This window comes from Coloeus monedula (genome assembly GCF_965178545.1).
Source record: "Coloeus monedula genome assembly, chromosome: 1".
NCBI lineage: Eukaryota > Metazoa > Chordata > Aves > Passeriformes > Corvidae > Coloeus > Coloeus monedula.
In genome coordinates, this window is record NC_138781.1 from 46,140,295 (window position 1) to 46,167,782 (window position 27,488).

Below are 27,488 nucleotides of genomic sequence, written 5' to 3' on the forward strand. Positions count from 1 at the left end.
AGCTCTTGAATGTTAGAAGAAATGCATTAATTTCCTTCAATCCACTTTTAAGACATGAAAGGAAAGAGCAAACCAGAAAGACAAGCATTGAGACAAATTGATGGTTACAGAGAAGACACAGGAAGCACCGCCATTGGAAATCATGATTAAGGCAGACTTTTCTTACAGCAGCTCCTTGCACTCGTTTCTGCTTGGAGCACCACTTAGTTTTCCAGAAGTACCCTGTTTGATTTTCTTTCAATTTCTCTTGGCCACACTAAAACAGAACTAGCACTTGAAATGGGGTAGTCCTGACCAAGAAAATACTTTCCATCAGCTAACCAGTAAGTTTGCCTTTCTCCTATTAGTACTGTCCTACTTTTAGTACCTATTCAAATTGCACCGAACGGCACCACCGAGCCGTGCAGCGCAAGGAAAGCTGAAGGCCATGGTTATCGCCACACACACACGACAGGTACCGGTGGCACTTCTGGGATGGTGCCTCGTTTAAAAAACAAAACACACAGTTTGACTGAAAATATCAGTACTATGTAACGCTGTTTAACAATTTGCATTTGGTTTGAAGCAAGAAAACTCAGTAGCTAGGCATTTTTCCACAATAGTCAAAATGCCAGAAAAATGTAATCAATCTTCCTCCAGAATGCATAGCTAATAAGGGTAATTAAAATAAACCCAAACTGGAATGTAGAATTTGTAATCAAAACAATTTTTGAAGCAGTGAACTACAGAGAGGTGCATTAATTAGTTAATTGCCTAGCTGACTCAATATAAAAAGCCTCTCCCCTCAATAAATCTGATTTTGCATCAAGGCAGCGTAAGGGCCAGATTCTCTACCAGTTCAAATCATCTCCTGCACGTGTCTCACCAGCTGGACTGACCATGGCCCAAGATCCAGCTTATTAAGCTTGGGAGCATTCTCTGAGAAACACCATCACACACTAAAACCAGAGTTACAGCCTCTCCCCAGTGGCGAAATAAACCACTGGTTAACAGATCAGTATATTACCAATTAACTCACTTTTCAACTTAGAAGTTGAACACTCAAGTTAATTAACCTTCATATGCTTCTGCCTGCTTGCACACAGAAGTGAAAGCTCAGAAAACCATTACGGATCTTTCCTAAGATTTGGAGCAAAGAAAGGAAGAACAGCAAAACAAGTTTTTGGAAAAGTTTTATTGCATTTGTTTTCCATATGGAAGCATTGACAGATTGAAAAGATGCAGCATTCACATTACTTCCAAAATGAGACATCCATTCAATTTCTCCTTCCCTGATTTCCCTCCCTTCCCACGTGGCTTTGAAGCAGTCTAAACAGGTCAGTTTCCAAAAAAATATTTTAAACCAAGGAAAGAAAAGATTCCTTGGAAGTCACAGACGCAGCTGATTTGTGTATTTCTTTTGTTTGCAATTCATTTGATGAACCCATGGGAGTTGTGAATCAAAAATATAATAAAATTCCTGCCTGAACCTAAGATGCCAGTTGTAATTATGAATGGTTTAGCTCTACCCATTTTTTGGAATGCCTTCTGTCCCTCCCACTTTCATCACCACACAGTTCATAACAGCATGCATGCTCCTTACCATAAATATTTCCCAATTTCAAACCCTTACACATATATGTGCCTGTGTTTACACACATACACATGTATGCATAAATAGGAGAAAAGATTTACAAAGCTCTAAACCAGGGCAATGCTAACAATATAGAATCAATCACCCTGGAACACTTACACATCCCATCAATATTAGTCTTTATAGGAATCTGGGCATTCATGTCAGTTTTTCACGTTAACACCGCTTAGCAGGCATTGCTCTAACAAGTCATTTACCAAGACAAACACACACAAAAAAAACATGATTCTGCTATTCTAAACACTTGAAAATTAGCTTTCTTTCTTTCCTGGAAGTGTAAGGCATGTAATAATCCAAACAGTCTTCTAAATCTGCCACAGTTATCCTAAAGGGGCAACAATTTCCTGCACACAAGGGAGGGAACAGACAAAATAATGCCAGAAAGATGGAATCAGTTCTGTGGCTGGAAGGAAAAAGGAGGGTGGAGTGGGAATTGGTGTTGGCAACGCTTAAGTACTTTAACTGTTTGTGATCACCAGGTCAACTGGCTCTCTTGCTGTGTTGCCTTCTGGTCTTGCACCTTTTGGTACGTGAAGTATCTGCTTTCCCGGTCAAGTTCACTTATGAAAGAGCAATGTGCTCCTTCAGGAAGTCCAAATGTGTCTGTGTAGGGCTGTTGGCACTCACATGTCATCCACAGAGCTCATCACAGTCAGGAGACAGCATGAGAATTTACTCAGAAGAGGTGGGTCATAACAGAGAAGAGAGGATCCCCTTCACATTAGTTATGCCATACAGAAAGCAGAGAGAAACAAATGCCAGTAAAGTTAATGAGATAAAAAAGAAAGGAAAAAAAAAGAAAAGGAAAAAAAAAAAGAAAAAGCAGCAGCAGTTTCAGCCAGAGATATAGAATTATCTAAAATGGTGGAATATAGGGCTTGTTTTTCCTCTGCAATTATCAGCCATTTAATAGACATAAAAAAAGTTTGTTTTGCTTTTCGTTTTAAACATTCATGGAAAATTTGTAACAGTAGTGCTGTAATATGTTTCTATTTTAGTGGAAATGCTGGTCAGGAATTCCTCAGACCACATACTGGTACGGGTCTGCTTTTCCTTGGTCTGGTGTTGCAAATGGGCTAAGCCATGCTATAGAGAACGGATGGCCAAATACTGCTTTCATGTTCATCCATTTTGTTTTTTTAGCCCATCTTCTCTCTTCCTTTTTCAACTGTTCTATTCCCTGAAAACAGAAATATCACATTTTCAGTCAAATACTCAGATTCTGTAGTTCTGGATTCGGGGAAAGGTCTACTCTCAATTACCTCTTATCCAAAGGACAGAGTAAAAAAATACAAATGCATCTGTACTGTCTTTCCTTCTCTTCTCACTGTTTTATATTAAAAAATATTAAATCTAGAAACTGTTCCTTGAAAATAAAATTGCTTTCATTTTCTTCAGACCTACATACTTCAGAAACATTTTAAGACCTGCCATCCAATTGCCTCTGATGTCAATAAAAAAAAAAACCCACCACTTAAAACCAAACAAAAATTATGTGCTTTAATGCTGAATGCATTATGTGCTAACCAGATGGAAAAGTTTTAGAAGAAACCATTCCAAGCTTGCAGACAAAAAAAAAAAAAAAAAAAAAACCAACCAAAAAACCCACAAACCCAAAGATAATCACTATAATGCTCCCAGATTCACCAAGCAAGTTCAGGGAAGTGCCCATGGCCCAGTGTAGCTCAGTCTACCTGGTGCCTCTTCATGTGTCATTAGAATCACTGCTAAAACATGCATGGGCTGACAGCAGGGAGAGAGGGTTAAATAAGATACTGATTTGAAGAAATCATTGGCATTGTTTAGTAAAGGTTAGAGGCAGAACAAAAATAAGCCATCAAGCAATCAGCTGGAACATTCACTAGCTAAACATTAAGAAGAAATAAATCCATATTGTGTCTAAAGCCCAGGAGTGAATTTGGTCTGTCAGGAAAGCCATATATGCCTGGCTGCCATAGAAGCACAATGAGTAAGAGCAGTCACTGGAGAGCATCACTCTCCCACGGGCAGCAGCAGCAGCTGGCAGATCACCCAGCTCCTTGACTCTGCATCCTTTGCAAGGTAAGGTTTCTCCTGACCTGCACGTGTCTCCCACGCTACGCAGTAATGCGCTGCAATGCATCTGCGTGCCTCAAATTACTGATGCTGGGAGCTCTGATGAACACAACAGGGGCCAACTGCAGGAGTTGTGCTGATCCCTGGTAAATGTCACCTCCAGAGACAACGGCAAAATACCAGGGCTCTGGGTCCCTCCAGGCAGAAAGGAACCATCTTGCTGGGACAGCATACTCAAGATGAGGAATGAAGTCTCCCAGTGACTGGAATAGAAAGGTGAAAAACGGCAACACACAGCCCTATCTCTAAAATGTGAGTTACAACACTACAAGAGAGCACACCAAGAAGCACTTCACCTGGAAGTATTCCTCTGCTCAAAACAGACTGCTTGCCAGACAGCTAGCTCAATGCTGGCACACCAACAATGAGACATTCCATGGAGCAAAATCCTTACTGGTACATATTAAAAAAACCACCCAAAAATAAAACCCACAACCCAACAAGGGGAGACCATATTTCATTTTTTTATTTTAGAATGTGGCATTGTTCCTTTAACATCTACAAGTCCCCATCTAAGAGTGGAAGGGAAAATCTGGGGACTTATATGGGTGCCCAGCCATAGGAAGCAGCTTCTAAAAATTCTTGACAGGTTTCGAAGATAGAGAAATTCAAACAATGATTTCACAGGCAGCATTGCTAATTTACACACTTATTGATGAAGCCAAGCTCAGCAGGATCTGTACCACACTGTACTTCTTCCTGGGGCTCTCCCCATCAGAAAGAACAGTGAAGTCTTCCTCTGAACACAGACAGGTGGAACATCAGCCTCTTGCGGAAGCCAAGCATTAAAAATAGCACTGCAAAAAAAGGCTCAGAGCAATGGGCCCATACGGCATATAATGCCAGTCACAGCTCTCTGACAGTACCAAAAATACTTATGCTAGCTTCAACTGGCCATGGGCAAACAAGGAAAACAAACCTAAAGGAGGCAGGGAGGAAAGAAGAGTTGTCACTCTTTTAAGCCTATCACTTCTCTCCAGCCACCCCAGTTAATTCAATTACCTGAGCATGCTTGGTGAAGAGTGGAAGTATTCACAAGTGTGGGAACACCCACCAGAGTCCCCAGCTACATCGCTACAGAAGTGGGCAAATACATGGATTTAAGACTGTAATATTATTATATAACCTCTCCTATGCCACCTTTGAATTCGGGATGACTTGGTGGATTTGCAGCAGACTGTGTCCAGCAGGGTCCTGTGGGCCTGCTCCGCTCCCTTTTCTTTTTCCCTCTGGCAAGAGTTTTTGAACTGTTGAACAGGTATCTAAGACTGGAAAACCGTCTAGGTTAAAAAAAAGTCTCTGTCTGTGTGTGTGTGTGTATTCCTCCCCCACCTACTCATCTTGGCTTACCAGCACACAAACCTGTGCACAGTGACAACCAGGACACAGGTGAATTTCAGACAATACCAATGTAAAAGCACCTCATTAAAGAAAAAAGGTTCTCCAATCCACAGGGGACAAATATTCTCTACAGAATAATCCCAGCTACCTATGCCTACTTTATGGGAAGTACTGTCAACACAGCACTCCAGTCAATACATAGGAGTACCCTACTTCCCACAGTGACCTTCAGAGAGCACCATCCAGCACCGTGCTAGCTCAGCTTTATTACACTGGATCTCTCCTCAAAGGGTACATGGACTCCCTGTGCCGTGAGGTAAAACCCCATAGCCCATCACTGTTTCTACAAATGGTGAGAGACAGGGTAAAGGAGAGAATGTGCGACACCCACCGTTTCATCAGTGCAGATGGAGTGTACTTGGGTCCCAAACATAACTGAGGTGAAGATGAGAAATAGGAGAGCCTCAAAACACAAGAGAATCAGGAGAATCACTGTAGTTGGTGGAGAGAAGGAACTGCACTCTGTGAAGACAAAACAACAGAGTTGGAAGGGCAGACACCAAGTAATGCACCAGCTGCAAAACACCTGCTAAGCCACGAGTTTTCTGTACTCAAACTATCAAATAAATTATCTGGACAACATTCCCAGAAAGACACACAGGGAAGCTCTGACATGCAAGCATAAAATGATCACTCCCTCAAGTTAAAAAAAAAGCCAAAAAACCCACCAAAGACCCTGCAACGCTTCAAGATTGTAATTTTCTTTTCTACTTCAGAGTTCCCCCAGCACACTGGCTAGGACTCCATTCTACTCAATTTCACCTGGAGCTTCTCTCTCAAACCTTAGCCTTAACAGATTTTCCACAGTGATAAGTCCATTAGAAATCTCAAGCTGGCAGTCAGGACACGAGCTTATGTAGCACCAACATAAAACCAGGGTATGCTTCCTTTTCATAACTGCTCTAAGCCGTAACTTAAAAAAGGTCAGATTAAGCCAAATTCCTACTTTTCTTCATATTCAATAATGCAAACTCAAGCAAGTGCTAAAAAAAAAACAAACCAAGAAGGTAATTAGAAAGGAGGAGCTAAAGAAAGGAACGTTATAGGGCCAAAGTCATAGTGTTCAATGCTGTAAATTTCAGAACATCTCCAGAGTTTTTCGAAATCTAAGACTCTCATCAAAAGCCTGTATTTTTCTCATGAGATTTTCAGCTTAAACAGATTCACCATAATCAGGGACTAACACAATTTGCACAAACACAAGGCAGCTGAACAACACATCCATCTCTCCTAACAGCTTTGTTCTGCCACCTAAGCCTGGGACAGCCAGGAAAGTGCCTTCTCCACAGGAACAGGCTCTAAGAAAGGAGATAAGGGAAACTACCTTTTGATGTATCCTTCCCTTATGGCCCTGGCCACTGCAGTCAAATGCAGATGTTTTCAGTGACAGCTGGCAGCTGTTTTACCAAGTTCTGAAGTGCAGAACAACCTCATCAAGTTCAATTCATATGTGTATCCTCTGCAGTACTATAAACTAAAACCAGTCATTATATTGAATAACACTACTGAAATTCCAAGGAAAAAACCCTCATACTTTTCCAAAAAAAGTCATAAGCAGCACATACATGTGCACACAAATTCTTTGACACCTTGCTGTTCAACTCAGCATTACCTTGAGGATTTCCTATATATCCATATGTGATTTTAAGAATATAGGTAGACTGACTTTGTGAATATTTACTCACTGACTACTTCAGAGTGATGCTGAGGTTTTTAGTTTGGCTTTTTTAGTTTGGCTTTTTTGAGCTGCTTGGGCTCTGTTTTTGGTTTGTTGGGTTGTTTTGGATTTTTTTTTTTTTTTTTTTTTTTTTTTGAGGAAAGGAATTGTTTGTTCTTGTGAGGGTGGTTTTTTGGATGTGAGCTAGCATGTTTTCCTGGCAGTCTTGCAACAATGATTCACATTACCCTTTTTAAAAAAAGCATACACATTCTTCTTATCTTGTGTTGGCATTCAGGAAATTAGTGCTGTGTTCACGTGAACAATAGGTTATTACACACATACTCCTCAGGTGTCTTTACATATCAGCTTTTTCCTAGGCACTATCAGATGTAAGTTAAAACAGGACTTCTCAGGAAAGAGATTCCAGCAGGTAAGAAAAAAATATGAAGTTCCAGGACTGATCATTAAAAATAATAAAAAAAACCAGAGATAGCATAGCAGAACCTTGATAGCATTCTTCGGAAACAAGCAACTTACTGCATTGTAAGTTCTTATTCAAAGGGTAATCTGCTATTTTAATAAGGTATTTTGTTTATACTCACTTGTCCAGTCTTCTTCAAAGCAGTACAAGAAGTGAAATCCCACCATGATTAGAGCATGCAGGGAAATCAGTGCTATATACATCTGAAAAATAAAGGATGTAATACAGGCACCAAGTGAGTTCAAAGACCAAAATGCTCAATCTTCCCAACACTTTATTTGAAAGCATAGTGCTAAGATTTCAAAATAAAACCAAACCACAAACAACTCCCAAAGCCATCAAGCTCTCCCATCTCCCCTGAAAAAGCACCATGAAGCTGGCAAATGCCAAGACTACACAGACTCATTCACTCCTTACTAACAGCTCTGAGCGAACACAAGGCAGACTGCTGAATTTAACACCAGCTGGATCCAAATCCAGCCTCCTGTGTCCCAGAGTGGCCTTCCCCACAGCTCATTGTCCTTACCTCAGCTGAGTACTGCACAGCTTTCAGAGAACAGTAACACTGATCAAGGTATCCTGTTGTCAAATCTTACATCCTTGCTCCTGACAGCACTACAGCTTCCCAGAGAAACAACAATTAATTTGTTTTAACCAGAGAATGCACTTTCATCTGTTTTCCAGTATGAGGTTCAGAAAAATGATGTATTTTTTTAACAAGTACTTTCTCCTGAGGCAGACACTGGCATGGAAAGTTTCTCTCAGGATTTAATACTTCATACTGAATAATTTTTGGTTTAAGCTAGGTCTTAGCTTTGTAATAAAAAGTGTATGTAACGAAAAGAACAAAAGCTATGTGCAATGCTACACATAGATTACAATTTACTAAGACAGGGCTAAAAAAATTACTCTCCTGAAGGTACAAACTCTGACAAAGATAGGCAGATCATAGAAGTGAGAGAGACTTTGTAACAAGAAACACCTCTGGAAGCAGTAAAAGGCAATACGGGAGTATTTGGGTTTTCCTCGCAAGCTGAGCATGCTGCTGTTCTTTCACTTCCTCACAGGTCAAAAAGAGTATCTAAGAATAAAACCAGAAACCCTTATTTTGTTTCTCTCAACCAAATTAAGTGTTAAATACAGTCTGCTAGAAAGTGGCTATCAAGTTTTAATAGAAACTGAAATCCTTCTGATAGGACTAAAACACCTAGCTCACCTCTCAAGGTAAAAAAAACCTGCTTGCTCATAGGAAAGAAATGGGATTCATTTTGTTCTGTAATCCACATCCTTGCAAACCACACCACAGAACACTAAGCCTTTCATTTAACTGTAAATCTCCTCCTTTCTGCTTGGTAATATGAGAACATACTTCCTCAAACCTACAGATGTCTCAGAAGATTTATTAATAAAACAGAGCATCACTGAAACTCAGCCTTGTAATGTTCACACTACTCCCACGGGATATTTGCAGTTCACTTTGATGAAACACATTTCAAACCTTCCAGAAATATCCAGTATTCAAGTTTGTACTCCTGTTTTCTTACTCATGATGCTACAGATATAGTACAAAAAGTCGTGCACCTCCTTGGTTTTCAAGTACAAAACTAAACCACTTGCAATTAAAAGGTGGATAGTTCTTATCCAAGGGGATGCAGACTTCCCACTCCTTCTTTGAGATGTGGCAACAGCTCTTATTACATGATCCCACACAGGTACTCATACAACTATAATGTTTAGGAGGCCTACATATGCCTGGGACCCTACCAGCCACTGTTTGATGTCAAGGGATGGCCCCTGCCTCAAGGAGCTCAGCACCACAGTAAACTACTCACATTACAAAATAGGTGCTGAACTACCACCAATACAAACCTCAAAAACCCCTGACAAAGGCTTCCTGTGATGCCTTTTCCCAGTGCTGTGGATGGATGGGTGGGGGTGTGTGTGTTCCCTAATTAGCGAAACAGAAGCCTGTATGCAGCAGGTCCCCATAAAGTTCTTCCAAAACACGAAGGAAGAGAATGCCAGCACTGGGAGCTGCTTCACAGACTACACACTGCATTTCAGCACTTCCCACTGGACAACCTCAAGCATCACCTGCAAAATACTTACTGTAAACAGTACAAAGTACTTCTGGTTATTCTCTCCTACACAGTTATTGACCCATGGGCAGTGATGGTCCATTTTCCGAATGCACCTCTTGCAAACGCTGAAAGAACATAGGTCTGTATTAACAGCACTTTTCCTTCCAGGAACACAAGATTTCACAGGGGGTTGGGGGACAAAGAAATTCAGGAAAAGAATCTGAGGTGAAATCTGAATCTAAAAGAATTTACTTGCCACCATATTCATATTTGTGGTTTGCTTACTTGACTAAGCCTGTTCAAAATGAACCATACAAAACCAAACCACCACTACAAAAATTAAGGCCACACATCAGTGGCTCTTTCCCAAATATAGTTTGAATCATACACTGGGGCAGACAGAAAAAAATCTGTGATTTCGTTTAGTTTTAATATATAAGGCCTGTAAAAATGTCCACAGATTAAAACCAAACAGAAACCACAACGATATAAAAGGCAGTAATGAATAAAGATACTTTTCAAAGTTGCTAATAACAGACTAAAGTTTATTTCCCAACACTTGCTGGTAGCAGGAACTTGCAAAAAAGGAAAATTAAATAAGGCATTAGAAAAGATTCGTGACATCAAGGTAAGCCACATACTAGCAGAAAACAACTGTGGCAGTCAGTCAGGAACATGGTAGCACAATATACATTCAAGATGAAATTAGATGTTAAAGCACTTCACAAAACCAGCCTAATAAAATCAAAATTCAAATTCTTGCCAGCATGTAAATTGTGGCTGGAAGTCAAATAATTAAAACATTATTACTTTGTCTGAACATCATTCTCTTGCTTAGTCAGTAACTGCTTCAACTCACATAATAAAGGAAGTCTTTTTCTCTGCTGCTTTCTCATATGCTAGGAGACGAAAGGCAGTCTCCTGATACCACATTGCACAAACAAGCACAGAAATCAAATATGAAAAAACACAAAACCCCAAAGCAAACAAACAATAGACCCAGAAAGGAAACAGCCATTCCAGAACAATTCTGGCAGCAATGAAACAGAAAGGACTGAGCGCTCTGCTAATTTTATTTTTCTTCTTATAACAAAAAGCACTTTGACCTTAATATAAATAATAAACTTCAACACCCAAACACTTAAGGGAAACTCAAACGAAAACATAAACATGTTCTTATCAGCATGTATGAATAAACAATAGAAAACATCTCTGTCAGAACAGCCTTTCACTCACTTTACACGGTAGGAGGGGATAATCCCCAAGGATACGTGCTATGCCTGAAAAACAAATGAGTTGCTATAGGCCTGATCCTAAATGAAAGTCCAGGCAGGCAGGCCCCAGCCTCCCAGCACGGGGCCAGATCAGGAGCTGCTTCTCCTCAGGCAGACCTGGGTGCCCTACTACCTGTCAGCCTCAGGTGCAGTGGGAAACATGAAAAGCCTCCTTTTGCCAGAACAAGCAGCTTAAAATTATTTTGAGCAACATGGAGTCTAAAATCAGCAGGCACAGTAAAAGCAATTTACCTGCCAGATAATGTACTTCGTATGACAAGTATTTATCATTGTGATAAAAAAAAGGAGGGGGTAAGGTGAAGCAGGTGGTAAAGGAGGAGGATGCCTCCCTGTGTGCAGGTGTGCACAAACTTCCCTTGGGCTCTGAGAGAGGTGAGTACCCAAGCAACCCTCCAACTGCTCCTACTTCCCCAGAGGGACAACCTGAAGATGCCAAGCCACAGATGTGAAAGGGATAGGAGAGGAGGCTGGGAGGGGAAGTTTTATTCCATGTGCACATACCAAAAACAGTTGGATGACAGGCAGAACAGGAAGATAGCTGGTGGAAAAGGAAACACAGAAATCACAACTAAACACTGCAGCAACAGGGATACTCACACCCTTTCCCCCACTCAACCACCTAGCTTCCAAATGCTGGCAGGACTAGTTTACTGGGCACAGGGGACTCACTAAATAGCACATTCATCAAAAACACCCTGGTCCCTCTGGCATAGAGCTAGCAGTATCTCCTGCTGATGCAGATGCTCAACCTTGATGTGTTGAAGTCTAATAAATCTCCCTAGGCCACAAAAAAAATGTTTGACTGAAGATTCTCAACAACATCAGTGGTCAGTGGATCACCTTCCCAAATCTTAATGTCTAAAAACTTACCTTAAAGCATAGAAAAAAGGACCATGGTGACAAGGTTTTGTGCTTAGCTAGAGTCTTTTTCATTTACCTACACTGTGAGTAATCATCAAGACAGCATTTTAGATGTGAAGTTTCATTCATAATTGAAAAGCTGTCAGAGCGGATTTTACAGTAGCATTAATAAGTGATAGGCATGATCACATCGCTCCTGCTGAATAACCAACTCCTGATTTTCATTAAAATTAAAAGAAAAAAAAACACAACAAAAAAGAAAAACATTTGCAAACTGAAGCTCTGAAAACAAATATGAAACAAGCAAACAGCAGGACAAGTTTGCTCAGCTCATTACCATGTATTTCCCTCCCCACAAGACCACTGCATGAATCAGCACTAGCCCAGGTACGAGCTCGCTCTGTATGTATTGCTTTTTGAGTAGGTAAGGAAGTGACACCAGTGCAAACTTATTAACTACTTACTGGAAAGCAGGTTCGCTTGCTTTAAAAGCAGAAGAGAATTTTAGGAAGTAGTTATTTTTTTGCTCACTGCCTTTAGTACTAAAAAGCTCACTACCAGTTACTCTCTTCCGGGAAGTTTATCCTACCAGAAAAAGAAAGGACATGACAGATCAGTAGGCATACTGATCTATCACACAGCACAAAACAATGTCACAGTACTCAAGGAAAATGTGGAAGTCTGAACTTTTAAAAAATATGTAGAGTTACCTGCACTTCAGTTTTAACTTAAATACCACTTCTAAATAGGATACACAGTTGGACAAATGGGTTTGTGAATAAAAACAAAAATGGAAAAGACACTGACCCTTTGGGAGATGTTTTATGGACTTCTACACATTTTGGTATAGAACGTCTCTTTTCAAGTCATCTTTACATGAAAATTTATGGAATGTCAGTTACAAGTCTGGATCCAAGGCAGCACTCAAAAATTTTAAGTGTTTCTCACTTTGCACAAAGTAGCCTCGGCCTCCTATATCTGAAAATCTGTCAGAAAAGGTATGAGATTTCTTCTGAGAAGCTTAAATGTGTCAGGTACTATTGGCAACAGAATTTGTATGCCAATCCCTCAACTGACTCACTCCAGTCTCAGACTCCAACAACAAGGCACACTGGTGAATAATTCGTGAGGTCTTGATGAAACAGCCATCTTCAGAAAAGACTTTACCTGCAGTGATGTGCTCTGTCAGGTTTGATGCTACAACACTTTGGGCACTTGTAAACCACCTGTCCTGGCTTTAGCTGTAAACTCTCGATGAACTCTTTTGTGGCATTACCTTTGGGTACAGCACCCTGCAGGCAAAAAAAAACAAACCAGGAGATTAATTTGTGGACATTACAGCTGCTAAGAGCAACACGATGACTTAAAACTATGGAAGAGGAAGGAAGAAAAAGAAATAAAAACTTCCCTAAGATCAATAGAGTTTCAAGAAGAGCAAGAAGATTCAGAAAAGAAATTTAAATGTGGTCTTAAAATATGGAACCACACATTGAAACATATTTTTGGTGGGGCTTTCATTGGTTTTTTTTTTTTTTTTAAACATCAATAAAGCAATTAGTCTTTTGTAATACTAGCTTCACTTAAGCAATTAGTCTTTTGTAATCCTACAGTAACCTTAAAATATTTAAGAATCCTCATCCCTCTTTTCACATCAACAAATTTACCATGTCAGTGTTTCATATCACAAACTGAGAATCGCAGATGTTTTATGCCAGTAGAAGCAGCTTCTTCTGAAGTATCACTGTGTACACTAGAAGTTGCTGGTAAACAACTCAGGTATTTATAGTTACGCTTCCATTGTGTATTTGTTATTTTAATTAGGGTTTAACATTCAAACGGTGAACCCTAAGAATCATCACACCTGAATAAGACTCAGTAAAACATTCTTAGCTGTGCAATTTCCACTTTAAAGTATATCTTTAAATAGGTAACATATTGCTGCTACAGGAGCCCAAGTTCATAAGTTTCCAGCCTTTATAGGGACATTAATTTGCTCAAAAAAACTAAACCAAAGAAACTCCCTCTGCTATTAAAAAAAACAAAACAAAACAAAACAAGCCATGAAACACGGTGTATGAAATCACTGCTGGTACATTGGCACAATTTACTTCTATGAATTTAAGGCTTTTTTTATTGAAATAAAAACAAAGATGCAGTATTTCAATAGATTTCTGATGATACAGTCTCCTTCTAATACATCTATACAACCTCTTAACAGCAATAAACAGAAATGATACACACGAGTGAGAGAACTGCACATTAAACCAGTACCATAAGGCTTTTTTAAGCAGTCTTTGGGGCTTTTTTCCCCACAAAACTCCCAACAGGCCTGACTAATTTAAAAATTACTGAAACCAATTTCCACAAAATGCTACAACTCATGTTCTCTCTCCTCAGTATGCAGCAAAGCTCAAAACTTTAGGAATGCTTTTAGCAAAGACCCATCGGAAGCAGTTCCTGAAATGCAGGACACAGGCTATCAGTTGTGAATAACTGAGTTGCTCATTTATTTATAATAAGAATTCTGCTTGTTTGCCTCAGCAATGCTTTCTGTTTCATTCTGATCCTATATGTGCTCCTGGTTCCCCGTGTCCTGGAAGCTTCCTTAATCCCAGACTCTCACTGCCTCCCAGATGTCAGCGCATCCCTTCTCTGTATCCTTCCCCCTGCATTTCCTTTAGCTGACTTCCTCATTAAAAAAATGAAACAAAATCCCACTGACTCTCCATCCCCATACATAAATCCCACTTCACACTAGGAATTAACATATCTTTTCTCAATTATTCTCAACAGAGATTGTATCTGCTTCTCCAGTGCTGCTTGCCTGGCCCATTTCAAAATACAGCTTTTGTTTCAGAAGAGCTGCTGCTAACTCTGCAAAATAATTCCAGCAACCTGAAGGTCCCTAAGTATAAAAATCACACAACACACATTAATTAACACCCACCCTTAGGATACAAACTATCTAACAAACTGCTGCAACCCTCTGAGTCCAGCGATCAGAAGTTTCAGAGGCTAAAACTACTGCTTACACTTCTGCCCAGAAGCAGCAGCATGTAATCAACAGTCTTTTTACCATAAATTGTGAGATTACCCCGAATCAAGCCATTTCTGCAGTGCTATGGCTTCTGGAAGAGCTGGAATCTAAGAAACAAAGATTATACTGAAGTCCTAAAGGCACCTAACAAGGTTTCAAGGGGGAAATAACAATTGGAAGGAACAGAGTATCAGAGGCATATCACCACTCCCAACAGCAACAAGAACATTTGTGAGGAAGTGGACAGGAGAAGCCTAAGCTTGTCTTTCCTTCCACTGACTAGTGGAGATGGGGTTTTGGATTGAGTCTACTGTCCAGAGGCTATTAAGCAAAATAAACCACCACAGGCCATTCAGAATTAGCATCATGGTGCTAAACTTCATCTTGTCACAAACTGAAAGACAAGAAAGCAGCAGATCTGATCTCTCAAAGCAATGTCCTAAGGATACATACAAGGGGATCTCGCGCTTCTGATGCTTCCCAACTTGCCTAAGAACTGCCAGACCTAGCACACTCAGACCATATTTATTTCAGCATTGTCCAATACACTCAACAAAACCAGCAGAATGAGAGACAGTAACAGAGCTTTTCAAAACAACACATGTTCTGCTCCATTCTGCTGAAGCAATACTTGCCAAGGCAGACAACCAAAACCAGCTTTTCTAGCTTTCCTGTTTGTCAAGACACAACAAGCCACAAACACAAGATCTGCCACTGGGGAGAAAACAGCATCAGAGAGAAACACTCTCCTTCCCAGTGCAAAAAGAGGACCTGCTCACACACCGGGAATCTAACACTGAGTCCTTGACTTTGCATCCGACTTGAGTGGGACGAAAAATTAGCATACCACATCAGCAGCCTCACTCAGCAGGCTGACACACAAAAGTTATTTAAATCTGCCACTCACTCGGCAACTGAGTTATCCAACATCTAGCAGACAAGAAAAACACTGCCTGTTTCTTTCTGAGACACACAGAGAGAGGTGTATACTTACTGGATCTGTCAGCATAGCACGAAAATGTGAAGCCAAAGCGAGGAAAGCCAAGGTGTTGAACAGTGTGCCATTGATGACACTATAAACATAATCTCTCGATGGAACTAGCATGACAAGAAGGACTACAAAGTCGGCATAGAACACCAGCATCCAGGTAACGACAGCACATGCAATACCACAGCCATCTCGAATAAACCACATTGTTCCCAGGGAAGCGCGGCTAGGAGGTGGAACACACTTTTCCGGCTGGAGGTATTCAGGTGTCCTTTCAATATCTCTGAAGCGGTGGACTGGAGTAATCATCATAGGCTATTATGTCCATACTTGCATCTGAAAGAGAGTCAGAAACAATGCTCACTGCTCTGCCAGACATCCAGACCTCTGCTCGCGTAATGGCATGGTCATCACGAGGGAAAATTGCAGAAAGTGAAATGAAAAAGTAAAAAAGGTAAATAAATCAAACACAAAATAATGGATTGGGAAACCACACTCTTGCGCTTATCGGAACACTCCTTACTCAGAAGACTCTAAGTGCTTTGAAGAAGTGCTTAATTACACACTAGGTCTACCTGTGTGCCACCTCCACCTCCCTAAGTGGAAAGGCAACAAGCATTTTAATGAAGAAAAAGTCATCAGGTAGGAGCCAACAGGAGCTGCCACAACAGGAACTGAAGCAAGAACTTGGCACTGTCATGCGAGGGGAGAAGAGAAAGTCCTGGCACAGATGGCAGGGTCCCTTTTTGCTGCTTCAGATTTGGGGAAGGGTCTTTCCTACACATACTGGGAAACTTAGCAAGTGGAAGAGGTTTCCTTTCTCCTTACCCACTGACTCACAGCTTTGGGGTCAAAGTGCAAAAACAAACAGCTGTACAGTTAGATTTGCAGGAACTGATTAAGAAGCAATCAAGAAGGGATCGTGACAGGAACTTCTAGTCTTGGCTGAAGGATGTTAATTTCCCAACAACAGCTGTCTCCCACTCTCACCTCCTCCTCTGGCCTCACTTGTGCTTTGCCATGCCTCTCCTGCCACCTTTGCTCCATCCCTCAATGGCATTTGTTTCGCTTCCCCTTTTCCGGCCAACTCCACTCTGGTGTAGCAAGAGCACCAACACTGACATTGCCCTGTCCTCTCTAGCTCTGCAGACACCTTGTCTACCCAGAGGGTAAGATCCATCTTGGAACCAGGAACAGCAATGCTCCAGGCATGTGCCGTGCTTGCTGCTGTTTAAATGTAACTCCCACCAATACTAGGCATTTGAGAAAACAGAGAAGGTGCTCCTAAGTCTTTGGCAAGGGATCAATCCATCTGCACTCAATCCATCCACCACTCAATGTTGGAGCACACCTGGAATGCTACACCTGGAATGAAAGCAGCTCTTTACACACCCAGGAAACTCTTCCAAAAACACTTCTACTCAGAGTACTTGCTCATTGCTCCAAACGCTTCGTAACACAACACCCTCTAAAGACCCACCTTCTACAAAAATAGCTACAATAATTCTACTATCAAATACACTGAATTGCATATCCCTGAATGGAAGGGATCAGCCTCCTGCTATTTCAAAATGTAAGGCTTCTTCTCACGGCTTTGCAAAAAAGAGTGCTCATTATGCCATTTTAATTCAGAGAAAATGTACACTATCAATTATGTTTTCTACCAAAAAAGTTCACACTGAAGCTATTTTTGTCTTTGTTTTACAGAAAACATACTGAGAGAATTGCAGAAGTCCCTAGGACCTCAAACTTTTCTCCAAATTTTATAGCTAAGTTCTGCCAAGTACAAGAAGAGAGCTCTACTTTGCCTAACACCAACCTAAATGGAGATGTTGCTGCGCCTGTCTCAACAGGGAAGGAGATGATAGTTTACTTTTCAGTTATTATTTTAAGACCAAATTCATAAGAGGACAATTATTCTTTCACAGCCAAAGAGTAAGGTCATTAATGAGCAAGATGATTAATTACACCCAAGCACAGAAGTGATGAGCTTTGTGTGCCTGCGTGCAAGTGACACGGAAGAGAGGTATTGGAACTGCTGTGGCCACAGTGAGAAGCAAAAGCCAGGAGCACAAAGTTCCAAGGTACACAGAAGCAGATGAACTAGACCATTTACAATATTTGTTAGAACACAACTAGTATAAATAAATTAGGAGAATTAGGTATTTTCTTATCTTTCCACTTTGAACATTTAGTATGCTGCCAAGCGAGTTTAAGATGGTTTATGAATCTGGAGAAAGTCACATGGATTAATGTTAAAGCATATCAGTCTTGTATTTATACACACGTCACACAGAACAGAAAAATCAAGATGAAAATGTCCTTGTGAGGATGTCATTTACTTTGGCAAGAAAAAAGCCCACAACAAAAAACCCTCTCCTTACTCACAAAATTCACATAATACATTGTAATTACTCTGTATTTTAACCACAGCTATAATTTAACCTCATGATTCCTGATATCTAGGAAGACAAGCTATATAATTTTCATAAACAGTGATTACCCAAATGATCTGGTGGTCTAAGTTCAGATAATTCTATACCTACTGGTAAATCCATACCTTTTCTCCCATTTTTCACAATTTCTATAGGGACAATTATGTATTCATACATTCACCGAGACTTAACAAGTCTCTAACAAGTATTTCTCAGACTCAATTCTTCCACTCCCTCAAGGAAACAGGTTAACCTCCACTGCATTGTTTAATAATCTTATTAAAACTGTTATGCTTGTTTGCCAGCTCAAATAAAACTGACATAATTAAAGACTCACACCTGACAACAGTGTCAGGTTTAATTGACAAGAACATCATGTTACATTAAAAAAGTAAGAAAGAAAACTGTAATTTAGGCATTTAATTTTCAGTTGAAAGTTTAGACTTGACAAATCAGGTGCTGTAACAAGCTAGGACAGTCCTGAACACAGACTCTCAGGATTTTTTGCCTAGACTCTGAGCCTTTTTTTTCCTCTAAGGTTTTGTATCCCAAAGCAAAGGAAGCAAACAGTCACAGGAAAAGCAAACTCCTATTTAACAAAGGAATTAGTTTGACAAGTCACTTTAAGGTCAGTATTAGCAAAGATTGACTGAAAGCCGAACAAATACACAGTGATTAAAGCTGTGGGTTTAGTCATGAACAGCACACTTCAGCAGTGAAATAAAAATTAACCTCTCTTGCAAGTGCAGGAAGTGGTTCCACTCCAATAAAAGTTCTACAGCTCTCTCTCAGAAATATTATTGAGCTAAACTGGGGGAAAAAGTAAGAAAAATCTATTGCTGTGTAACTGTCTAAGGAGAAACTGGAAGGAGCCCTGAGGCCCCCTCACTCTGAAAGTCTGGAGACCCATTTCTGCAGCGAGTTAAAAGGACAGAGCACAGGCCCCTGATTATGGCTGGAGGACAATTTTGTTATTTAATGTGCTCTGCCCTTTAATGCTTGCTTAAGAGGGCTCATTAGGCAACAAAATTTAAAAATCAGTAATCAGTACATAAACACCATACATTATTTGAAAAATACATATGTGTTTTAATGTTCATTATCTTAAGAGTCAAGCTATAGGAGCTTAGAGTCTCAGCTTCTCTCCTACAAGACCTGGTTAGTTGGGTTTTTTTAATTCCTTGCTCTTACATACACAAACATCTGTTTTGGTTTATGTTGTTCAATTTGGTATTTTCATATAAATAATACAACACCAAAAAAAAAAAAAAAAAAAAAAAAAAAAAAGCTTGTAGCAGGGTGGAAGCAGTAACTTGCCCTAACTGGTTTGCCCTTCAATCATGCTGCATATGAACTTAATTTGTAATACAGATGGAATATGTCAGCTCCGCCTGCTTTGAAGCAAACAATATGTAAACAATGTAGGCAAAGGGCTTAAGGACTTACTCTTGGTGTCAGGCTACAAGAGAGGCCACTAGGTAAGTGTGAGATACAATGACAACACACACATCAATTCAGCTTAATGATATGACAGAGCAAAGACCTTGTCGGTTTTTTTTATCTGAAGGCATCTGGCATTACGGGAACAATCAAAAAACATGTAATTCCTAAGTTAGAAATGTAAACAAAACAAATGAAAATCCACTTTCTGCTACAATGAACACTTAAGACATGCTATTACACCCTATATAAACTGTCTTTTTACCTGCCATAAGCCATGTCAAAAAAATCCTGTTTTCAATGGCCTGTGACGGCCAAAGAATGTGCTAAGAATGTACAAACAAATGATGTGGGCCTTCACCCAGTAAGTACCTGAAAGCAACCTGAGCTTCTGATGTAAAACTCACAGCAAGCATAAAACCACCATCATAATAACCTTTTGATTTTCATGTAATTACTCATGCTAGCGAAGTCAAGCACATGGATATGACTTGCAGAACTACAGCATTACTATGTACATTGCAATCATTTCCTCTGTTACAAGTCAATTAACACTGAACTTTGGGAAGATGTTATATTTTCATTCTGTCATATGAACTAAGTGAATTTCAAGTTCTGCCAATCTCATGAAAACAACACTGGGGGAAAAAAAAGAATAAAAAGAAGAGAGATCAGGGCAGATCATGGACCTTTTTTTAAGTTTTCAGTTTGGATTTTTATTTACTTTAAAGAAATACTTCCAAACGGCTTTTATGACACACAAAGTACCTAGAGAGCTGACAAACAACACTAAAGTTAAATTTTTATCTTCAAAAGGAAGCACACATACGTAACTAGTCATACTATATTCACGACAGCTAAAGTAGGCAATCCAGATCCACAGGACAGATGTCCGTTTAAACAAAATCAACCAGGTCCAGACAGACAGACAGACAGAAACTGCAGGAGAATTCATTTTTAAGTTTATTTCATTTTTCTGTACATAAAACAGCATAGACTAAAACACTGCATATTTCATCTTCCTTTGCAACAGACATACAAGAAGGTGAGTTTCCTAACTAAAAGGGTTCTTCTCCTGCCACACTTCCATGCAGCTAAAATCTAACAAGCTTGTCAAAACTTGCCAAAGCAGAGATAATAAGAAAATATCAGTATTTATATGTATTTTCCTAATGGCTCCTGCAAGGCCTAAAAAGCTTTATCTGATCAGCAGTAGCGGAACAAAACAGGCCAGCTATGCTGAGAATTTTTGGCAGTCTCCTGCAGATTCATCCAGATATCCATCGCCATGGCAGTTTCCAACCCTTGGTTTACAAAACCCTGGAGGGTCAATGGGACATTTCTAACAGGTCTGTGAAAGGCAGCTAAAAAAAGCAAGCCTATTATTAGCAGGCTCAAATTTGCTATAGAGAGCTGCATTTCCATTGGAATACTTCCGGGACTTCAAAAAATGGTTAAAAAACCAACCAAACAACAAACAAAACAAACCCCGCCCCAATTCGGGCTAAAAACCCGAATGGGTACAAACCTGATCTTGGGTTTCAATGGCAAAGGCAGCAGGGAAGAACCAGGCACGGAAGTTAACGCTGTGCTTACAGGACACCCGATGACTCAGATCAAATTATCACAGGGCAAAGTCAGCCCTCCTCCAGCCACCCCAGGAGAAGGGAACAGGATTGTGCCTACCAGATATTTTTTCATTTTTCTCCTGGAAATTCAGGCTACATTAAGGAGTATAGTTACAGCCTAAATACTACATTACCAGATTTGCATCTGCTTTTAGCAAAAGGATCACAAACATCTCAAGATTCTCCTGAATCCTTTGGCTCCTCAAGGCAGGCAATTTCAACACTTTCAGTTCCTATACTGAAGAAAAATGGCATAAAGAAATCTTAAAAAAATTACAAGGCTTAAAATAAATTTTTGCTTCCTGAGGGTAAATGCACAGGCTTGAATTATCTCCCTTAAAAAGGGGACTAGAGAGCCTGTAAAAACAGCTGGTAACCAAGTTATAACTTTTTTCTCTATGTGAAGGGAGTAAGTGGCTGTATTACAATGCTTTATAGTAACTGTTTACAAAACTGCTTATATAATCAACTATTTTGATGTTACTTTCTATTTTTAATTTATTTCTTACTTCAAAGAGGTCACACATGAACAAGACCTTAGTAAAAATGGCTCACACTAAAATCACACTTTTATTATTTTTATGAGAAGCATCTTATTAGAGGGGAAGATTTAATTGAAGTCATGCCTCTCTGAAGAACACATTTGAATAGGAGTACAAATACATAGAGGGAACTTCTCCCTAAGGAGAGCAAGCAGAGGGGGAAATTACTTCAAAGACATCTGTCAGATCTAGAAACTCCATCCTGAGGACCTGGATCAGGCTGAGAATGACAGCCTCAAAAGAGATGCAGCCACATAAGGCACAAACCCCTCAGTCCCCCTCTAATTTACATCAGTGTAGACAAGAAGCAACTTCAACAGTGCCAGAGGAATTCCATCAGTAGAACTGAAAGGAAAATAAGGTCATGTTTTCTGAATTACAAATACAGGGGTTTCCCTATCCTGATGTTTGTGGTATGCAGTCTCTCAGGGCAGATGGTAACAGCTTCCTGGTTAATGTCTGTATCATTTCTGCTTAACTAATGGATGTGTATTGTATAAATAAATTATAATGCAATAAAGACTGACCTAAGAGTCTGAGTTATCTGGTGACTGCACCCCCACCAAAAGGCCTGTCAGCTGCCAGCCTGAGCAAAGGAGAGCAAAGACAATGTAGTTACTGTCCAAGGTACAAAAACACTGACCACTATGGATGAGTGACAAAATTGGGGCAACATGTAGGAACAGGGCACAAGTCACAAGGGCACCAGAGACTGAGGTCAGACTTGGATCTGACTTGGTCTGATCACAAAGTTAGTGATCTTAATAAGTCTTCCATCAGAGATAAAAGGTACTTTATAAAACTGTCATTAAGTAATGAACCATTACAAAATAACTGGTAAGGTTTTAACTGTCAGAGCTGAATGGGGAACAGAGAAATTCTGTCATTTCAATCTTACAGTTTCCCAATAGACCAAATACACACAAGCTACCTGACCTATGTCAAAACAGAAATATTAGTCCTGAACATACCATCTTTGTTGCATTGCCACCTCTCTGCAATTAAGCATCAGAAGGGAAGAGCAATCTTGCAGGAGAGACTGCACCAGGAAACAGAAAACAACAGCTGGGAATGTCATGCTTTCCCACAGCATTGCAGTTATCCTGAATACACAGCCTTATGAGAGACAAAACAGGGGAAGCTGTCCTGGTCTTCTAGACAGCTTTGCAATTTACATGCTGACTCAGGACTTAAAACAGCAAGTCACTGGAATAAGGGAATGTAAATTCTCAACTTGTCCTCTATCAACTTTTTTTTAAAAGAAAGAAAGACAAAAATTAAAGGGGAAGGTTTATCTATAAAACTGGTATTATTTTTAGCATCCATTTTAAAAACCACACAACTTTCATAGCAAAAGGAGTAAGTTTTGCAGAGCAGGAAAGAGCTGCAGCTTTAAAGTTTTAATCATAATAAGAAGCTGGCAGAACCCCTCTATTCTAAAAAAAAAAATATTCGAAATACTATCTTTCAAGGCAGAAAGAGCACTTTAACTATCAGACATTCGTTTTCACTCAAGATGGTCTAACACAGGATTTTGGCTCTCACCTGCTTCTGCTACAGCTCCCTCTTCACAAGCACGAACAAGTCACTCACTCTCTGATTTTATTCCTCTGCCTGTAGTTTATTCTTCTGCCTTACCACATAGGGGTCGGTAAAGATATAGGTATGAAGGCTGTAAGGCATTTAGATTTTAAATCTACATACTACACCTAAGCAGATCCCTAAGCCAACTACAGAAAGTACACCGGGCATACATTAAAATAGCATATTAACATTAACACAGGGACCAAAAAATTGTCACCTGTCTCCTGCAAAGTTAAAATCACAACTAGAAGAAACATATGCTGTTTCTTCAGAGAACTGGAAAAACCTGCAGGTTCAAAGTTGCTGTATGTTAAAGCTTTTGAAACACAGCAAAGAACATCTGAGTTGCCAAACTAAGCATTTCTTGTTTTGCTCACTTTTGCACTGGCAAGCAGAAGGGATCCTTGCTACCGTAAAAATACAGTTTCTGTGTGTAAACCTTAATTTTGCTACCCTTTGAAATACAGAGAGTTCAAGACAAGACCAGATGCAATATATAGTATCTTCCTTATCTATTCTGTGTTATATTGGACATCAGTAATTCAAGTAGTCACTGCAAAGAACAAAGATGCATATCACATTACTATCTCTATCACCTGCTACAGCCCTCTCTGTATCTATGATGTAGTACTACTGCCTTCCCACTAGACCCGAATACATCTTTTTTTTAACTTTTTTTTTTCAATACTATAGTGCTTTACACTACCTTTACTCACTCACACTGTTTCAGCTTCAGCCCACTTGTTTTAATTTCTGCATGCTGCACCACATTTAAGATTGGCCACCCCTGTTAGTTCTGCACTACTGCAAAACTCACAGGTGAACATCACAAACACACCATCTACCACCGGCCCAGCAGCAGAAACATCAACAAGGGCCTTGCATTTCCTCTCATTCAACATTCCTCTGTTGTCCAAGGATCTTAACAGTGAGTCCTCTGCCTCCTTGTTTTACTTACTGTTTAACTTGCTCCTGGAATAGCATTTCCCAACATTTTTCTAGCTGAACTCTGCTGCTGTACCCTTCCTTCCCATTTCCATACCTTCTCATGCCTATCCTCTCTTTCTTTTTTCCCCGCTCTTCTACAACTCCTACCTCTTCTCCTGTAACAGCACCGGTTCTGTATGGTCACCCTGTGACCTGGTGGTGCAAAGAGATACAGGGCTATAAGCCTAGATAAATCTCTCACTCCAGTCTCCAGAAGCATTCCCAAGCACCCCCCCAAGCTGGGGGCACAGCCAGAAGCAGGCGACAGGAATTAACACACCAGTGCTCCTGTGCAGTGAGCCAGCACCGAGCTGCACCTTGCCTCTAACACCTTGCACCTCACTAGCCAGGAACTACTGCCATATGGGGAGGTCTTTGGCACCCACACCCTGCAGACAAGCTGGCTCATTCTTTTGGACTCCCTCTCAAAAGGACAATGTGTGAAGTGTTACTGGCAGACTTGCTGCACTGCAGCTCCAGGCAAGGGCTATCTTCTTTCCTTACTGATGCACAACCCAGGAAACACACAGCTTCAATTAGGAAAGCTTTAACTTCTCATTTTCTTGAGCATAACCTGAAGCTTCAGATTAGTTACACGCACAGGTCAAACATGATGTTCCAGGTACAGTCGGTCACATTTAGTTTGCTTCAACCAGCTAAGCACAGGATGGGGAAAATAAAAACTGACAACAAGCTATTCTGTCGTGTCATATTTTACATTACCTGCTGTCTTCTGTCAGGAAGGCAGAAAAACTGTATTCTAGAATATCGTCCTAAGAAAAAGGTCATGGCTACACTGCAGAGGGATCAGAGAAAAACGTAAGCTCAGCCAACTAACATCAGCAGAGACTGGCTAAGCTACAGCCAGTCCATTTTCAGACCGACACCACTGTGGGTGCCCATCTAGTCTCCTCTACGGGAGAGATGCCCTGTTACAGCTCATGGGAAATGTCTGCACAGTAAAACTGGCTCCATGAGCAAGGCCTCCTGAAATAATGCAGCACACAGGTTTAAACTGCATGCACTATGCAACACTGCCAGCTCCTGCTCTGTTGGAGATGCACAGCAATCCACCCACTGAGAAAAGTAAATTCATATTAGGTAAGAAAAAGAGATTCACCAAAGCTTTGCTACCACTGCCCAGGATGTACACATCCTGCTGAAGACTGTCAGCTGTTCCCCTTTGCTGACACAAAAGAAACTGCCCAGAAGAAACACGTAACTACTTGGGCACAGCCGACCTGCATCTGCTGAGGAATTAAGCATTCATCTCCTTGCAACCTGCTCCCATTATTTGATTAAATTACATTTGTATACTTTTGTCTACTACCAAACAAGCAACTTAAAACTGAAATACACACCCTTGTCTGTAACTACATCACTCAAAATAAAAACTAGAAGGAAGCAGAAACATACACTGAATACTCAACAAATGTTACTGCTATAGGTCCTAAATGTCACAAGTATTTTGGGTTTTAGGCAGACCTTATATTTGCCCTTTTATAAACCTATAACCACAAAGAGTTTCTGTGTCACACCTTCTAAATCTCAATGAACATTCAGTCAGACACAACTTACTACCAGCAGCGGGTCCCACTGGTGTGACAAACACTATTGCATCACTGAGGCAACACCAAGAGCTACACTGACATAGCCTTTGTACGAGCAGATCTTTATCTGCACATGGGGCTGCATCTTTAAAAGATGTAAGAATGGCGTGGCTCCCCTTAAGATAACTCTTATCACTGAAATGCCTGTAACACTACACAGAAGACTTATTTGTTGCTTTCACTGAGCAAAGAAAAACACGGTCCTCACTAATGCTTTGCTATGTACACCACCAGACACCCAATGCAGTCACTCACTGAAACTCACCAGTCCCTTCCTTCTCTGTGATTCCACTGTATCAGAAAAACCATCCAAATTTGGGCTCCTTTCCTACAGATCTGACATTGAGCACACACCTTTGCTGTGCCAGGAGTCTGGCACACAGTTGCTGTCTCTCATGCTGAAAAACACAGTTTATCTTTTCTGATCAGGATCAAAGGAAAGCAATCTAAACGAACTCTGCTGTCCATCCCACATCCCTCAATGGCACGCTCTGCTGCCTCCTTCTTCCCAAGGCTTGTTTTCTTCATTGTTTTCTTGAAGACTATTTTCTAATGAACCATCATGAATTGCTGCTTCTTCTTAAAAATTCACCTTACAGAACTACTCCAGTAGTACTTAGAAGCTGCCGTTCTAGACCAGTCCGGATCGCTTGCTACTGCCATCTAAAACACACCATCCATTTCAACTAAACCCGCCACAGTACAGCGCCATAGTTTCGACACGGATTACTCCCGATGCCGAGATCGCACCTGGCCGACGGTGCCATCGGACAGCTGCAGCCACACGCCGGGTGACCAGGGCCACCTCGGCAGCGACATGGTCAGCTCCACTCGCTGCCCAGCTGCTCGCTGGCGGGCACGTCCCACCGCTGCAGCGCATTAGCAGATTACAGGACCACTGCAATCCACCGACATGTCACACGACCCCGACGAAATCGCCGGAGGCTCCGACTTTAAATTTCCTGCCGAGGGGACTCAACGCTGCTCCGAAAGGCCGCGGAGCAGACCTAAACCGCGTATTTAGCCCGGTATCATTTAACGTGTTTAGCCTCCCAGTATTTAAAGCCCAGCGCTGGAAGGCGGAGAGGGGAGAGTGGAGCCCTCCTCCCGTTTCCCGACCGATGCCCACAGCTCCCGGGGACGCCGCTGCGGGACACGACCCGCCGCCCAGCCCTGGCCCGGGGGCCCCGCCGAGGGATGCGGGGCTCCGCGCGGCCCTTGGGCGGCCGCGCCATCCCCGGGCTCCCGCACGGCCGAGGGACCGCGCGGGCCGCGGACACCGGGGACACCGGCGGGGCCGGGGGGCAGCTGGCGGCGCGGCGCAGGCGGCGGCGGGATGGCATCCACCGGCGGCCCGCTCCCGGTCCCCAGCTCTCTGCTCCCAGTTCACGCTCCCGCCCCGCTCCGCCAGCGCACACACCTGCCCGCCCCCCAGCACCCCCCGCCCCGCGCTGTCAGTCGCACCCACCTACCCCAGTGGCCGCCGCCGCCGCCGCGGGTCCGGCGCGCCCCGCCGCCCCCGCGCCGGCAGCGGCACGGCACGGCACGGCACGGCACCGCACCCCCCCTTCCGCCGCCCCTTGCGCGGAGGTGGAGCGGCCGCCGGGAGGAACCAGGAAGTGAACGGCGGCGGCGGGAGGCAGCGTGTCCCCGGCCCTGCCCTTCCCCGCCCCGCCGCGGGCTCCCTGGCCCACGGACGGGCACCGGCCC

General features: G+C 41.6%; 1 protein-coding gene across 3 annotated transcripts; it reads right to left on the bottom strand.

Annotated features, from left to right (window-relative positions):
- Nucleotides 1–1,259: 1,259 nt before the first annotated feature.
- ZDHHC3 (zDHHC palmitoyltransferase 3) lies at nt 1,260–27,365 on the bottom strand. Of its 3 annotated transcripts, none has more exons than XM_082276552.1 (7): nt 27,251–27,365; nt 15,559–15,888; nt 12,695–12,819; nt 9,400–9,496; nt 7,412–7,493; nt 5,481–5,611; nt 1,260–2,813 (listed from the first exon to the last, which is right to left on the bottom strand). In XM_082276552.1, exons 2-7 carry the CDS (start codon nt 15,862–15,864, stop codon nt 2,655–2,657), a joined length of 900 nt encoding a protein of 299 aa, XP_082132678.1. In that variant the 5' UTR covers nt 15,865–15,888; nt 27,251–27,365; the 3' UTR covers nt 1,260–2,654. The 3 variants fall into 3 exon arrangements, with proteins under 3 accessions (XP_082132678.1, XP_082132679.1, XP_082132680.1); XM_082276553.1 differs by having other exon boundaries at nt 27,247–27,313; XM_082276554.1 differs by lacking the exon at nt 27,251–27,365 and adding an exon at nt 20,956–20,991.
- Between the last annotated feature and the right edge of the window lie 123 nt (nt 27,366–27,488).